Raw genomic sequence first — 15,298 nt, 5'->3', positions numbered from 1 at the left:
AGTGACAGAACCATGTTAATCTGAATGATGTCTAAAACTGGCAGATAAGAGGAATAAATAGAAAGCCATAAAAAACAGAAAAACATGTTTTTATATAGCCAGGTTGAATCATCAGTGTATGTAGAGAAGCTAAAGCGGTGATTAGGTTTGCGCGGTTGTAATCCAGATTAGTCCGCAGCACGGTTTAACACACCTCCAGGTTAAATGTGACTCAACAGACAAAGCGGCGGCCTATTATTTAGACATTTTGCCCGGCGGCCGTGTACAAGTAACCCTCAGATGAACCTGCTGTATTTATTAAAGAATATAATCCTGATGGGCCCACCATACACCATTCCCCCTCTTAAAAAAACACAACCTGTGCTCTGGAGATGCTATTTTTGCTGACACAAAATCCTATCTGCAGTCATCTCTTTTTCCGTGCATCTAGTCCCCTTCCTCTGGATCACTAAAATATAAACATATTTATTTTTCCGCAACAGAAATCCCCCACAGTCATTAGGTCCTTATCTGTTGGAGTGAAGGAGAAATATCCTGCACAAGGAAGGAGGACGGCTAGAATGTGATAGTATGAAACTTAGAAAATACACATATTGAAATGTAATTGCTTTAATTGCACACCCACATAGAATGATGCACGATCTTAAATTGTTATGTATAATTAAATTACACAATGCAAGTATACATTTAGAATAATAGAGCTTCCTCTATTACGTTACTGTTTACTGCAAGGACAGTTGCACCACCTGCCGGATAAATAAAGAACTACAACCCATCTAAACCGTGCGTGTGTAAAAAAAAACACTAATACATTTTAGCTAATTTTGTTTTAAATATACAATTTGGAGATTTTATAATTATCAATTAAGATAAAAACATGCAAAAAAAAAAAAAAAACAACGAACAGGTGTCCGCCACTCCACACTACGTCAAAAAGTTGTGGTGGGGGCGTGGTCTAGTGCGTGGCCCCCTTCATGTACGTACTGTGTTAAAAGGCGTCATATACATGAAGGAACTCTGCAAATGATATGTTATTCGAGGTTGTATAGAATTCAGCTCGGCAAACCGAGTAGCTTTGCACCATCTTTAGCACTGACTATCGGCAAACAGATCATCAAATATCAAACATGAATTAGCTAAAAGGTAAAACAAAACAACAACGTATTTCCCACTAACAGAGCGTGAGATACTTTTGAAATATCAATGCATTTTTCACTTACCTTCGATGCTTGGTGCAGCAATCTATAACGCTGACTTGCATTTTAGGTTGGCTTTGTTTTGTGCTGTTGGATTTTTCGAGGAACGTTTGAAAGTCCGATTTTCCGCTGGGACCTGAATGCACCGGGAGGGATGGGGTCATAGGGTTCCGTAGGCGGAAGTAAAGTCACAAAGAGGAAGTGTCAGAGATGTTCCACCATAAAGATATCGTAACCAAATATTGACTGAAAAACCAATTAGCAGCGAGTTATAAACGCGTCTCGCTACCCAAATGTTTTCTCAATATTACAAAAAAATATTTAAATGACATTTAATGTGTTGTTGTTGATATTTCACCCATAGCAGGCAGAAATATTGAGAGTGACGTCACAAAAAGCAGCTATACGATTGGTCCAGAGAGTCGACATTGAATTTGGGTTGAAGTATGATATCTCTCTTTTAAAAGTAAGCGGGAGTTAGCGCTTAGCAACCGGGTCCGGAAGCTAACAGTGTAACCGTTTCAATTATACAAACGCTATGCTTTTCAACAGTCAACACTAATTTGCAGTGGGAATAAAGATGACTTTATAATACAACACAGTAAGTCAGGCTTAATCTTAATCAATTTTTTGGTGTCGCCAAGTTCCTCCCTGCAATGGAGCTTCTCCCAGCACTTGACGCTCAAGAGAGGCCAAAGGAAGGAATATGGTGAGTAAACACGTGTCATAAATTATCCACTTAATACAATGGCCGACCTTATTTTTCCGTATTCTTCTCAGGTATTCCCTAATACCTAGCGGAAGTTCGCCGGGGGTTAGCGTGGGACACACCTGCACCTTCTGTCCTTGCGAGGATGGAAGTAATGGAAAGGTCCTCATTGTTGGGGGAGCCAATCCTTGTGGAAGCTTCTCGCGAACACACGCCATAAATATGGGTATGGTTTTTAGCTACGTGCTCCTGTTATGTTTGGGCTGGCACAAAACCCGAGTTGGAAGTTTTGTTTTCATGATTCCAACAGTTTTGTACAAACCTCAAAACCAGTGAAGTTGGTGCAACATGTTTAAAAAAAAAAAAAAAAAAAAAGCTGGCACAAGTGGCAAAAAAGACTGAGAAAGTTGAGGAATGCTCACCCAACACTTATTTGGAACATCCCACAGGTGAACAGGCTAATTAGGAACAGGTGGGTGCCAGGATTGGGTATAAAAGCAGCTTCCATAAAATGCTCAGTCATTCACAAACAAGGATGGGGCGAGGGTCACCACTTTGTGAACAAATGCGTGAGCAAATTGTCGAACAGTTTAAGAACAGCATTTCACAACGAGCTATTGCAAGGAATTTAGGGATTTCACCATCTAAGGTCTGTAATATCATCACAAGGTTCAGAGAATCTGGAGAAATCACTGCACGTAACATTGAATGCCCGTGACCTTGGATCCCTCAGGCGGTACTGCATCAAAAACCGACATCGGTGTGTAAAGGATATCACCACATGGGCTCCATGTGGGTGCCATGATTGGGTATAAAAGCAGCTTCCATGAAATGCTCAGTCATTCACAAACAAGGATGGGGCGAGAGTCACCACTTTGTGAACAAATGCCTGAGTAAATTGTCCAACGAGCTATTGCAAGGAATTACCAGCTACGGTCCGTAATATCATCAAAAGGTTCAGAGAATCTGGAGAGATCACTGCACAAAAGCGATGATATTACAGACATTTGATCCCTCAGGCGGTACTGCATCAAAAAGCGACATCAGTGTGTAAAGGATATCACCACATGGGCTCAGGAACACTTCAGAAACCCACTGTCAGTAACTACAGTTCGTCGCTACATCTGTAAGTGCAAGTTAAAACTCTACTATGCAAAGCGAAAGCCATTTATCAACAACACCCAGAAATGCCGCCGGCTTCGCTGGGCCCGAGCTCATCTAAGATGGACTGATGCAAAGTGGAAAAGTGTCCTGTGGTCTGACGAGTCCACATTTCAAATTGTATTTGGGAACTGTGGACGCCGTGTCCTCTGGACTAAATAGGATGGTTCGAACATTAAATATCTTGTCTCTGCAGTCTTTTCAATTGAATATAAGTTGAAAAGGATTTGCAAATCATTGTATTCTGTTTTGATTTCCGAATTACACAACATGCCAACTTCACTGGTTTTGGGTTTTGTAGTTCTGGTATATTGCAAACAAAAGCAATGACGCCATTGCCAGAAAATCATAGCATAATAATTTAGCATCCAACCAGATTGGAGAGTACACCTGAAATTATTTCTGCTTAGCGACAGAATTGCTCTGCTTTCAAACACTTTTTTTGTCTGAGTTATCAATGATATTCATTCATTTTTTTATTTATCTCCTTCATTGATGTGCATCTTTTATCAATAGACAATTAAACCTCAGCAACTAAACACACATTTACACACCAATGCCTGAGAAGGAACAGGATGAAGAAAATCTTATATTTTCTTGCCCCCTTCAACATAATACGTAGTCTTACTTAATGGATAGCATACGAACCAAACAAATACATCCAAATATAATGAAAACAAACTAAAAACACACCAAAAAACACAAGTGCAAAACTTCATGAAGTACAAACCGAACAAAAAAAAGTAATATACACCTCACGGGATGAGTAAAAACAAATACAAAACCAGACAAAAAAATATATCATGAACAAATTGCATAATAATTATCCTCCTAAGCACGAGGGCATCCTGAGCTTTCCAGGGATATGTGATGTGTTGGGAGTTGTATAATGAAATACAGTAGTACCTCAATTTACGAGCTTAATTGGGTCTGTGAGGTAGCTTTTAACTCAAAACACATTGTATTGATATCAATTTAATGGTGCTTTACCCACCAAAACAGTACAATTGTAACATTTAACACACCTTTTCAATAGGAAAACTTCTAGATACGCTATATTGTATAAAAACAATGCAATAGAATGTACTACTAGCAACTACAGTAGTCTATAAAGTAATGTAATAATAATGTACAGCACTTAACCATGGAGAGTGGATTTCTACAATATCTCATAAGAGCTGCTTCTCCCCTCAAACACGCCATCAGTATATTTTCCATATTTTCATGGATAAATGTGTAAATATTGTTTTAACATTCTTGGCTGGCATTAGACCCATTCTCCTTCAGTGTGGTGCAGACAATCAATGCTACGCTCGAAAAGCTTCACCAATGTATCATTTTTAACCGGCAAATTCCCTGACATAATGAAAATTGCAAAAGTCGTACCAATTCATAAGAATGGAGACGTACACCAGTTTACTAACTACAGACCAGTTTCATTACTTCCACAATTCTCCAAAATCATGGAAAAATTATTCAATAGTCGATTAGATTTATTTATTAACAAAAGTGGGACGCTTGTGGAGAACCAATATGGATTCCGAGCAAATATCTCAACATCAATAGCATTAATCAAAATAACAGAGGAAATTACCAATGCAATAGATGGTAAAGAATGTGCGGCAGCAGTATTCATGGACTTAACAAAAGCATTTGACACAATTAATCATGATATTTTAATACGAAAATTAGAACGATATGGCATCAGAGGTTTGGTATTGAATTGGGTAAGGAGTTATTTAACCAACAGGAAGCAATATGTGAAGATGGGTGAAAATATGTCAACACGGCTAGATATATCATGTGGTGTACCCCAGGGATCAATACTGGGACCAAGATTGTTCAATCTTTATACAAACAACATTTGTAAGGTTACAAAGGACTTTAAGTTGGTTTTATTTGCGGACATCACAACTGCTTTCTGTTCAGGAGAGAGCACACAGAAGATAATACAAATAATAACAGAAGAAATGAAAAAATTAAAAAGATGGTTTGACAAAAACAGACTATCTTTGAATCTCAGTAAAACTAAAATAATGCTATTTGGTAATAGTAGAAAAGAGCATCATACACAAATACAAATAGACGGAGTAGACATAGAAAGGGTAAAATAAACTAGATTTTTGGGAGTATTAATAGATGATCAAATGAACTGGAAATCTCATATACAGAACATACAACATAAGGTGGCAAAAAACATTTCAATAATGAATAAAGCAAAATATGTCCTGGGCCAAAAATCACTACATATTCTCTACTGCTCGCTAATGTTACCATATCTGAGTTATTGTGCAGAAATATGGGGAAATAACTACAAATGTGCGCTACATTCGCTAACCGTGTTACAAAAAAGATCAGTTAGAATATTACATAATGTTGGATATAGAGAACATACAAACCCTTTATTTATTAAGTCAAAAATATTAAAGTTCGGTGATTTGGTAAAATTGCAAACAGCTAAAATGATGTACAAAGCAAACTATAACCTGCTACCAAAGATTGTACAACAATTCTTCTCAACTAAAGAGGAGAGATATAACCTTAGAGGAAAAAATAATTTAAAACATTTATATGCACGGACAACACTTAGAACTTTTAGCATATCAGTATGTGGAATTAAATTATGGAATGGATTAAGTAAAGAAATTTAAAATTGTACTGATATGATCCAGTTTAAGAGGTTGTTCAAAATAATAGTGCTTACAGAGTACAAAGAAGAAGAATTATGAGAAATACTTCCAACCTTATTGAAAATAAGATATTCTTCATCTCAGTATGTTTATAATGACTGAATTAATTAATTAATTACATATTACAAAACTGTTGTATACTAATTCATAGATGTTATTTTATTATATAAAAAGGTCAGTAAATGATTCTATATATTTGTAAACGCTTTGAAGTGGGAAAGGGGTAGGACTAAATAAGCTTTGCTTCTTCCTACTCCTTTTCGGGCATGATGTAAAATGAAATGATATGAAATTGTGTGATGTATTATGATGTAAGTGTGTTCATGTTCGAAATAAACTAAAGAAAGAAAGAAAGAAGTTGGCGACACGGTCTGTCATGTTTTTGATTAGGTTTTTTTTTTAAATTCAATGAATATGATCCACTTGTTCTTCTCAGCACTATCATTCACACTCACTTTCTTCCTTCCCATGGTTGGAAAAACAATGTTATGTCGATCTCTACCTATAAGGTAATGCTAGCGACTAAGACCAGATGTTTTGGACGAATTTTGAGAGGTTTCCTGTGACATTTGCCCCGCCAACTAATAGCGGTGTTGCTTGTAACTCAAATTGTAACTTAACTTAAAGCATTGCAATTAGCTAAGAGACAGCTCTTACCTCAAAATACTTTTGAGTTGATTTGCCATCATTGAAGATGTTTTCCCAAAATTACTTGCTTTTACTGACAAGCATTTTATGGGCACAAAATAAGTAAATTATTAACATATATTATTTTGAAAAGTACAAACTGAGCATTTAATCAATAGTTTGAAGTGGTTTTAATAACATACTGTAACTTCTAAGGTACATGAAACCCCTGTTTTAATGCAGGTGGCAGAACAGCATGTGCTTAACCAAGAAGAAAAAATATATGCATTTTTGGAGTATTATTTATAATATGACTTGAGAAGTGTGGCATGAACTTTACAAAAATGCCAAACCAAAAAAGTACAGTTTTCAGTTTTTTTTAATGTCCAAAGTTAACTGTAAAAATGTACTGCTTTAAATTGTAAATAACACAATTATTAATATTGCTGTCATTGATACCATAAAAAAGATTATTTTGTCCATCAAATGAATATTTTATGTTAAAAAAAAAACTGTTATGACTATTTAATGTCAACTTTGTAGGTCTCAAGAGGTTATTATATGTATCTGTTTTAATATATTTACAATGATATTTTTCCTAACCTCTTTCCAGATTATCTCGAGTGGGACATTTTGGAGTGGAAGGGTCTGGCGCCTCGATATGAACATTGCGCTTTTGTGCCACAGAGCCACCCACAGAGCTTGTGGGTGTTTGGGGGAGCCGAACAGACTGGCAACCGCAACTGCATGCAGAAAATACAAGTAGCAGGTAATGCAACTGAGAGTAAAAACTTCATCTGAATGCTGTTGTGACCTCGTCGGTCATCTATGGGTTTGCAGAGAGCAAAGCCCACTGGGAAGACATTGCAACAAAAGGAGAACCGCCCAGTCCAAGAACGTACCACACCAACTCCGCCTGCTTGGGTAATGTGTTATATGTGTTCGCCGGTGGGGAAGCAGGAGCGTCGCCCGTCTCGGACAACAAACTCCACGTCTTCGATACCGGTTAGTGTTGGCGCACACTAACCCAGCACACTTAACCCCATTAGAGTTGTTTGTATGTGTTGATTCATGCTGTCTTCCCAGTGTCTTCCACTTGGACTCAACCAGAAACGTACGGCACACAGCCGGCAGCCAGGCATGGACACGTTACCGTTGCAGCTGGCTCCAAAATCTACGTTCACGGAGGAATGGCAGGGGACGAGTTGTACGATGATATGTACTCTCTTGATACAAGTAGGGCTCAATTCTCTCTCTATAGACGAATACACTTTTTTTTTTACCAATATTGTCACGCTGGAGTAAAAAAAACGAAAAAAATAATTTTTCAGAATATTAAGTGTACGCCAAGCCAACAGCTGCTACTAAAATCCATATGTTGAGGTCATTTTACCCTAGCTTAAAGGGGAACATTATCACAATTTCAGAAGGGTTAAAACCATTAAAAATCAGTTCCCAGTGGCTTATTTATTTTTCGAAGTTTTTTTCAAAATTTTACCCATCACGCAATATCCCTAAAAAAAAAGCTTCAAAGTGCCTGATTTTAACCATCGTTTTATACACCCGTCCATTTTCCTGTGACGTCACACAGTGATGCCAATACAAACAAACATGGCGCATAGAACAGCAAGATATAGCGACATTAGCTCGGATTCAGACTCGGATTTCAGCGGCTTAAGCGATTCAACAGATTACGCATGTATTGAAACGGATGGTTGTAGTGTGGAGGCAGGTAGCGAAAACGAAATTGAAGAAGAAACTGAAGCTATTGAGCCATATCGATTTGAACCGTATGCAAGCGAAACCGACGAAAACGACACGACAGCCAGCGACACGGGAGAAAGCGAGGACTAATTTGGCGATCGCCTTCTAACCAACGATTGGTATGTGTTTGTTTGGCATTAAAGGAAACTAACAACTATGAACTAGGTTTACAGCATATGAAATACATTTGGCAACAACATGCACTTTGAGAGTGCAGACAGCCCATTTCAGGCGCGCTAAGAACATATATTTTTCCACAATTTCAGCACTCAGGTTAACCATACCTAAATAGACACAAAATACTGCATTACACAAGACTACCCGAATGTACTCGAATGATTGAAAAAAATTAATGTTTTTAAGTTAAATTATTGGTAAACACAGTTTATGTATAATAATTTACGTAAAACCGTGAGTAATGAATAAAGTTTTCATCAATTAATATATTCTGTAGACATACCCTCATCCGCTCTCTTTTCCTGAAAGCTGATCTGTCCAGTTTTGGAGTTGATGTCAGCATCTGCTTTGAGTGTCGCAGGATATCCACACATTCTTGCCATCTCTGTCGTAGCATAGCTTTCGTCGGTAAAGTGTGCGGAACAAACGACTGACCATGTCGTCGGCTTTCCCCACAGCCTCGTATTTTGAACAAATTTCGTCCAATTTCTTGCCACTTTCGCATCTTTGGGCCACTGGTGCAACTTGAATCCGTCCCTGTTCGTGTTGTTACACCCTCCGACAACACACCGACGAAAGTGAGAAAATGGCAGTTTTGCTTACCGATGTGACGTGACGTTGTGACGTCATCGCTCCGAGAGCGAATAATAGAAAGGCGTTTAATTCGCCAAAATTCACCCATTTAGAGTTCGGAAATCGGTTAAAAAAATATATGGTCTTTTTTCTGCAACATCAAGGTATATATTGATGCTTACATAGGTCTGGTGATAATGTTCCCCTTTAAGCCTAAAGAAAGTCGTACGCAGAAAAGGTGACACACTGTACTTATGTTTCTGAATCTCACACCCAAAAAAATTGTAATAGACAGTATAAATTAGGGATGTACCAATCGATCGACCACCCATTCGTTTCAGCCAAAATCGGTGAAAATGTATGAGATCGCAGTTGCCGATGAATGCCTTTTAATGCCGATCTCAAACACCGATCCCTTTTGGGTGACTATTTATTTTTAGTCCCTTGGTTGACAAGTGCCTAGCAGCTAATTATGTGTCTCCATACAGCGTGGAGCTGCCCCCCTAACGCTTAAACTAAACATGATCACCCACATTATGGAAACTTTTTTTGTAGTATTTTAGGTAACATTATCACTGGAGGACGAGACTAAACAAGTTCCCCACCAAGAGCTCGCCAGGAGCAGACGTTCTAAATAGCTTAGCTAACCGCTCTGTTAGTTTTAAATAACACCAAGAAATAGGTAAATCAGTAGTAGGTAGTAGTTTTTGTTTAGTTAATGTGTACTATTGACTTTGTATTGCAAAAATAATTGTACTGTATGTCATAAAAGAGAATAAAGAACTTTAATTTAAATATTGTGTTGATATTGTAAAACTGTCACCATGAATAAATAAATACAATCCATACATGTGATTGGTATAGGTATCAGCCTATTTCACTTATGCGTGATCAGAATCAGCAGCATACAACCTTGAACATCCCTAGTATAAATATAAAAATGTGATGTCATAACATGGCTGGAAAATTACTTTTCACGCATACAATCATGGTTAATCCTGAATTATTATTTGCAATTATTTGGCTCAGAAACAGTTGTTTGTTTAATTACGCAAACACCCTTTCAAAATTTAGCTGCACATGTTGCTTGGGTTGCCCTAACTGTAAAGCCAGATTGGTTTATGATAAACCTGAAGAAAATCATCCCCTGAAACATTGGTAAAACAAGTAATATATAATTCTGGCAAGTCTGAATATCAAAATATATCACACATCTTTGTTGTAATGTAAAAAACATGAAAAAAGTATAATAAGCACTTAAAACCTATACGTTTTACTGTAGTGCCACCTATCACATTGGTGGCCAGAACCAAAACACCAGTGTAGCCTACCATTAGGTAGAAGAAAGTCAAAACCACTATGTCTAATTATCCATAGAAAATAACAAATATTTATTGTAATAATGTAAACAATATACCGTATTTTTCGGATTATAAATCGCTCAGGAGTATACATCGCACCGGCTGAAAATGCATAATAAAGAAGGAAAAAAACATATATTCGTCGCACCCGAGTATAAGTCGTTTTTTTGGGGGAAATTTATTTGATAAAACCCAACACCAAGAATAGACATTTGAAAGGCAATTTAAAATAAATAAAGAATAGTGAACAACAGGCTGAATAAGTGTACATTATATGAGGCATAAATAACCAACTGAGAACGTGCCTGGTATGTTAACGTAACATATTATGGTAAGAGTCATTCAAATAACTATAACATATAGAACATGCTATAGGTTTACCAAACAATCTGTCACTCCTAATCGCTAAATCCCATGATATCTTCTTCCTCTGTGTCGCTTCCAAACAACTCTGCCAACTCCAAAGGTATGCGCTGCTTCCTCTTGCTGTTTTCTGCTGCATATTTCACTACGTCCAGTTTGTAATCTGCAGCATATGATTTCCTTTTCGGTGCCATTTTTGTTCAGCCATTCTCCGTTTTTATAAGTTACCGCCAATGTTGAAATGATCCATTTTTATAGCTACGGTTGTAGTAGCAGGTAGCATCCCATGACCCACAATGCACTTCTGCCATGTCGCACAATGCACTTCTGCCATGACCCGCCCCCGCCAAATTTTTATTGGTTGACGTGTGTGTGACGATTGCTGACATTCGCCTCGTCTCTTACGGGAATGAGATAAATAATATTATTTGATATTTTACGGTAATGTGTTAATAATTTCACACATAAATTGCTCCGGAATATAAAAAACTGTGATTTATAATCCGAAAAATACGGTAATAAACAAAAATGTAGAAACGCACAGTTGTCCTCAAGGCCTGTAGCAGGCCGTAATACAGTGGCCTCAAACTTGCAGCACATATTTTGTGGGCCTATACATAACTTCATAGATAAGCGTAATTGCCGTCCGCACACTCTGGGCAGCAATAGTTAATTACAGTGTTAAATCCCACGAGAAAGAACACCAACTACAATAACGGCGCAAACACGGAAATTGCAACACAAAGAGCAACTTTCTGTAAGCAAGCGGAAGTGTTTCTGACATACTTGCCAACCTTGAGACCTCCGATTTCGGGAGGTGGGGGGCGGGGGGCGTGGTTAAGAGGGGAGGAGTATATTTACAGCTAGAATTCACCAAGTCAAGTAGTTCATATACTGTATGTATGTATATATATATATATATATATATATATATATAAGAAATACTAAGTCAAGTATTTCATATATATATATATATATATATACATATGTATAAGAAATACTTGACTTTCAGTGAATTCTACCTATAAATATATATTTCTTTTATTATATATATGTATATATATATGTATAAGAAATACTTGATGAAATACTAAGTCAAGTATTTCATATATGTATATATATATATATATATATATATATATAAGAAATACTTGACTTTCAGTGAATTCTAGCTATAAATATGTATTTATTTTATTATATATATATATATATATATATATATATATATATATATATATATATATATATATATATATATATATATATATATATATATATATATATATATATATATAAAATAAATACTTGAATTTCAGTGTTCATTTATTTACACGTATACACACACATAACATTAACTCATTGTTGAGTTAAGGGTTGAATTGTCCATCCTTGTTCTATTCTCTGTCACTATTTTTCGAACCATGCTGAACACCCTCTCTGATGATGCATTGCTGTGTGGCGCGCACAAAAGTGCTTTCATCAAATGCACTAGATGGCAGTATTGTCCTGTTTAAGAGTGTCACAACATTGCTGTTTACGGCAGACAAACTGCTTTACGGTAGAAAAAAAACGTGACTGCTGTTGTTGTGTTTTGTTACCGCGCTGGGAGGACGTTAATGAAACTGCCTAACAATAAACCCACATAAGAAACCAAGAACTCGCCCTCCATCCTTCTACAGTTATAACGTGATTGGACAGGCACGCTGTTTATATTGTGGGTTAGCTGAGTCCGCCTGAATTTCGGGAGATTTTCGGGAGAAAATTTGTCCCGGGAGGTTTTCGGGAGAGGCGCTGAATTTCGGGAGTCTCCCGGAAAATCCGGGAGGATTGGCAAGTATGGTTTCTGATCATCTCCTGGGGAACTCAACAGTGTCAAAATATTTCATTTTTACATTAAATTTGACATTTATGACTTCAGGCCTACCAGAGGTCAGGGTCAGTTTTGCTGCTGGTAGTAACAAACAAACGATTCTGAAGTGAATACTTTGCCCCCATGTAAACTGAGTTTAAGACCCATGCCGTAATGTGTTTTGTAGTGACCTAAAAAATGGTTCGCTGCAGCAAATTGACCCTCGGACACAATTTTCCCTTTTCAAATCAGGACTCAAGACTGAACACACGTATTTCAGACTGCCAATTCACTTCAATTTGAGCTATCTTTGTTGTTTCTTACACAAGGACTTTATTGCTTCCTCTTCCTTGAGTGCCTAAAAAGGCGACTTGTACAGTAAAAAAATATATGATTGTGTTATTTCAAAAGGTAACATGACATGGGAGATGGTGCGGCCTAAAGGAGACATCCCACCGGCAGTAGCAGCCCACTCAGCCATGGCACTGGGTAACAAAATTCACATCTTTGGTGGAATGACAGCAGTTGGAGCCAGCAATGCTATGTACAGATTCAACACAGGTACTCACTTGTCTTATTTTAGTAAAAAAAAAAAAACATATCAAAACATGGCAGAGCATATTGATTTTTCTTACAGAACAAAACTCATGGACTCTGATGAAGTTTGAGGGATATTTGCCATCTACCCGCCTAGACCACTGCATGTGTTTACTGCCGTGGAAGGTGGACACTGGTGGCAGTGGGGAGCAAACAGCATATGCTCCAGCAATAGCTCCATTCTCAGCTCTTACCCCAGCTAAACTTCCAGCTCAAGTAAAACTTCCAGCCTCAGAAACCGCCTCAATTCCTCCGTTTCCATCAACAAATTCAGAAACCGCTCCAGTTCCAACACAACTTCCAGCCTCAGAAACAGCTATAGCTCCAACCGCAACCCCGGAAAAAGCTCTAGCCTCAGATCCAACCCAAGAAAAAGCATCAATTCCAAACCTAGCAGAAGGTCCACTTCAAACCCCAGCCTCGACTCAAACCTCGCCAATGCCTCTGTTTCCGTCAAACGCTTCAGCAGGGACAGTAAATTCAGAAACCGCTCTGACTCCTGCAAACGCTCCAGCCTTAACTCAAACCTCAGCATTTGTTGATGTTCCATCAGCAACTCCAGCGGGGATAGTAAATTTGGCTTTTGTATTCGGTGGGATGGACACACAGGGCATCATACACAATGACTGTGTTGTAACCGTTGTTACATGATGGACTAAGACATTTACACAACAACTGCACTTTTTTTTAAATTTTGTCCATCATTCTCAATCTGTATGTAAGACAGGAACACATGTTTTTTTTCCATGCGTTTTAACTCATAAATAAACGCTAGCAAGAGTCAGCTAACAACGGCGCCAATGGGATTTGTTCTATTCTGCCTATAAAGCGCTCCAAAAACATCATTAATCGTTTTATATACATGCTGTAAGAGTGTATGTAATGTAACTGCACATTCATAACATGTAATATTTGCATATACACTAGGGATGTCCCGATCCAGGTTTTTGCACTTCCGATCCGATACCGATATTGTTTTTGCACTTCCGATCCTATACAGATACTGACCGATACTGGCCTATCCGAGCATGTATTAAAGTTTAAAGTTATTTAGCCTACTTAGTTGTCAGAATCATGTTGAAAAGGGTTTTAGTACTCTTGATAACAACTAGCCAGCTGAATTAGGGGAGTTTGAATAATACAAAATGGTTGGTAACAAGAAACTGACCTGTTTATTCAAGGATAAACACAAAATAGACAAAATTATACATGACAAACAGAAATGGCATCATTGAACTAGGGCTGGGCGATATGGCCTTTTTTAAATATTGCGACATTTTAAGGCCATATTGCGATACACGATATATATCTCAATATTTTGCCTTAGCCTTGAATGAACACTTGATGCATATAATCACAGCAGTATGATGATTCTATGTGTTTTGATTGAGACTTTTATTAGTAGGTTGCACAGTGAAGTACATATTCCGTACAATTGACCACTAAATGGTAAGACCCCAATAAGTTTTTCAACTTGTTTAAGTCGGAGTCCACTTAAATTGATTCATGATACAGATATATACTATCAGATATATACTATCATCATAATACAGTCATCACACAAGATAATCACATTGAATTATTTATACATTATTTATAATCCAGGCTGTGGAGGGGGGTGCCGGATGTAAGTGTCAAAAAGACAGCCAAAAGAGTTTGATATGAAAATAAATATAAAGTTAAAATATAGGGTAGAAATGCACCCATTTGCAGGAAATGTAGTCTTGATTTTCAAAATGTTCTTTCAAGGCTTGCATGTCTACATTAAAACATTCTTCTTCATACTGCATTAATATATGCTACTTTTAAACTTTCATGCAGAGAAGGAAATCAACTAAAAAAATCACTAATTTTTTCATACGGTGTTGATCTGGAAATTTTTGCCTCGGCATTTTGATGGTGTGGGCGTGTGGCACCGAATGGAGATAAGCGTCTCGACAGACGTTACAATATTTGAACAATGATGACGGAAACTGTTTTCTCTGTCGTGTCCGTGTGTCGAAAATTGTTATGCGCTTATTTTTTTATTAGATTTTGTGCGTGGCATATAATTGCTATGCGCAGAGGACGCTTAAACAGTGCGCAATTGCACAGGCGTGCACCTTAGAGGGAGCGTTGGTCACACAGCTGCGCTAGCATCACAGCTAACGTTAGCCATGCTGCTACCTCTCTGCTCGGGGAGGACGTATACGTATGTGACGTATGACGTGACAGTATGTGACGTATGACGT

The 15,298-nt window shown here is 37.6% G+C and overlaps 1 protein-coding gene across 1 annotated transcript; it reads left to right on the top strand.

Moving 5' to 3' along the window:
* The first annotated feature begins 1,023 nt into the window (after window positions 1–1,023).
* On the top strand, window positions 1,024–13,859 carry rabepk (Rab9 effector protein with kelch motifs). The gene is made up of 8 exons (XM_061927484.2): window positions 1,024–1,143; window positions 1,841–1,905; window positions 1,977–2,131; window positions 6,997–7,152; window positions 7,224–7,388; window positions 7,470–7,619; window positions 12,882–13,031; window positions 13,108–13,859. The coding sequence occupies exons 2-8, from the start codon at window positions 1,853–1,855 to the stop codon at window positions 13,716–13,718; spliced, it is 1,440 nt and encodes a 479-aa protein (XP_061783468.1). The 5' UTR covers window positions 1,024–1,143; window positions 1,841–1,852; the 3' UTR covers window positions 13,719–13,859.
* Window positions 13,860–15,298: the final 1,439 nt, after the last annotated feature.

The sequence above is a fragment of the Nerophis lumbriciformis genome, linkage group LG32 (assembly GCF_033978685.3).
Source record: "Nerophis lumbriciformis linkage group LG32, RoL_Nlum_v2.1, whole genome shotgun sequence".
Classification (NCBI taxonomy): Eukaryota; Metazoa; Chordata; class Actinopteri; order Syngnathiformes; family Syngnathidae; genus Nerophis; species Nerophis lumbriciformis.
Note: the sequence above shows the minus strand (reverse complement) of the source record. Positions and strands in the feature narration are given on the sequence as shown.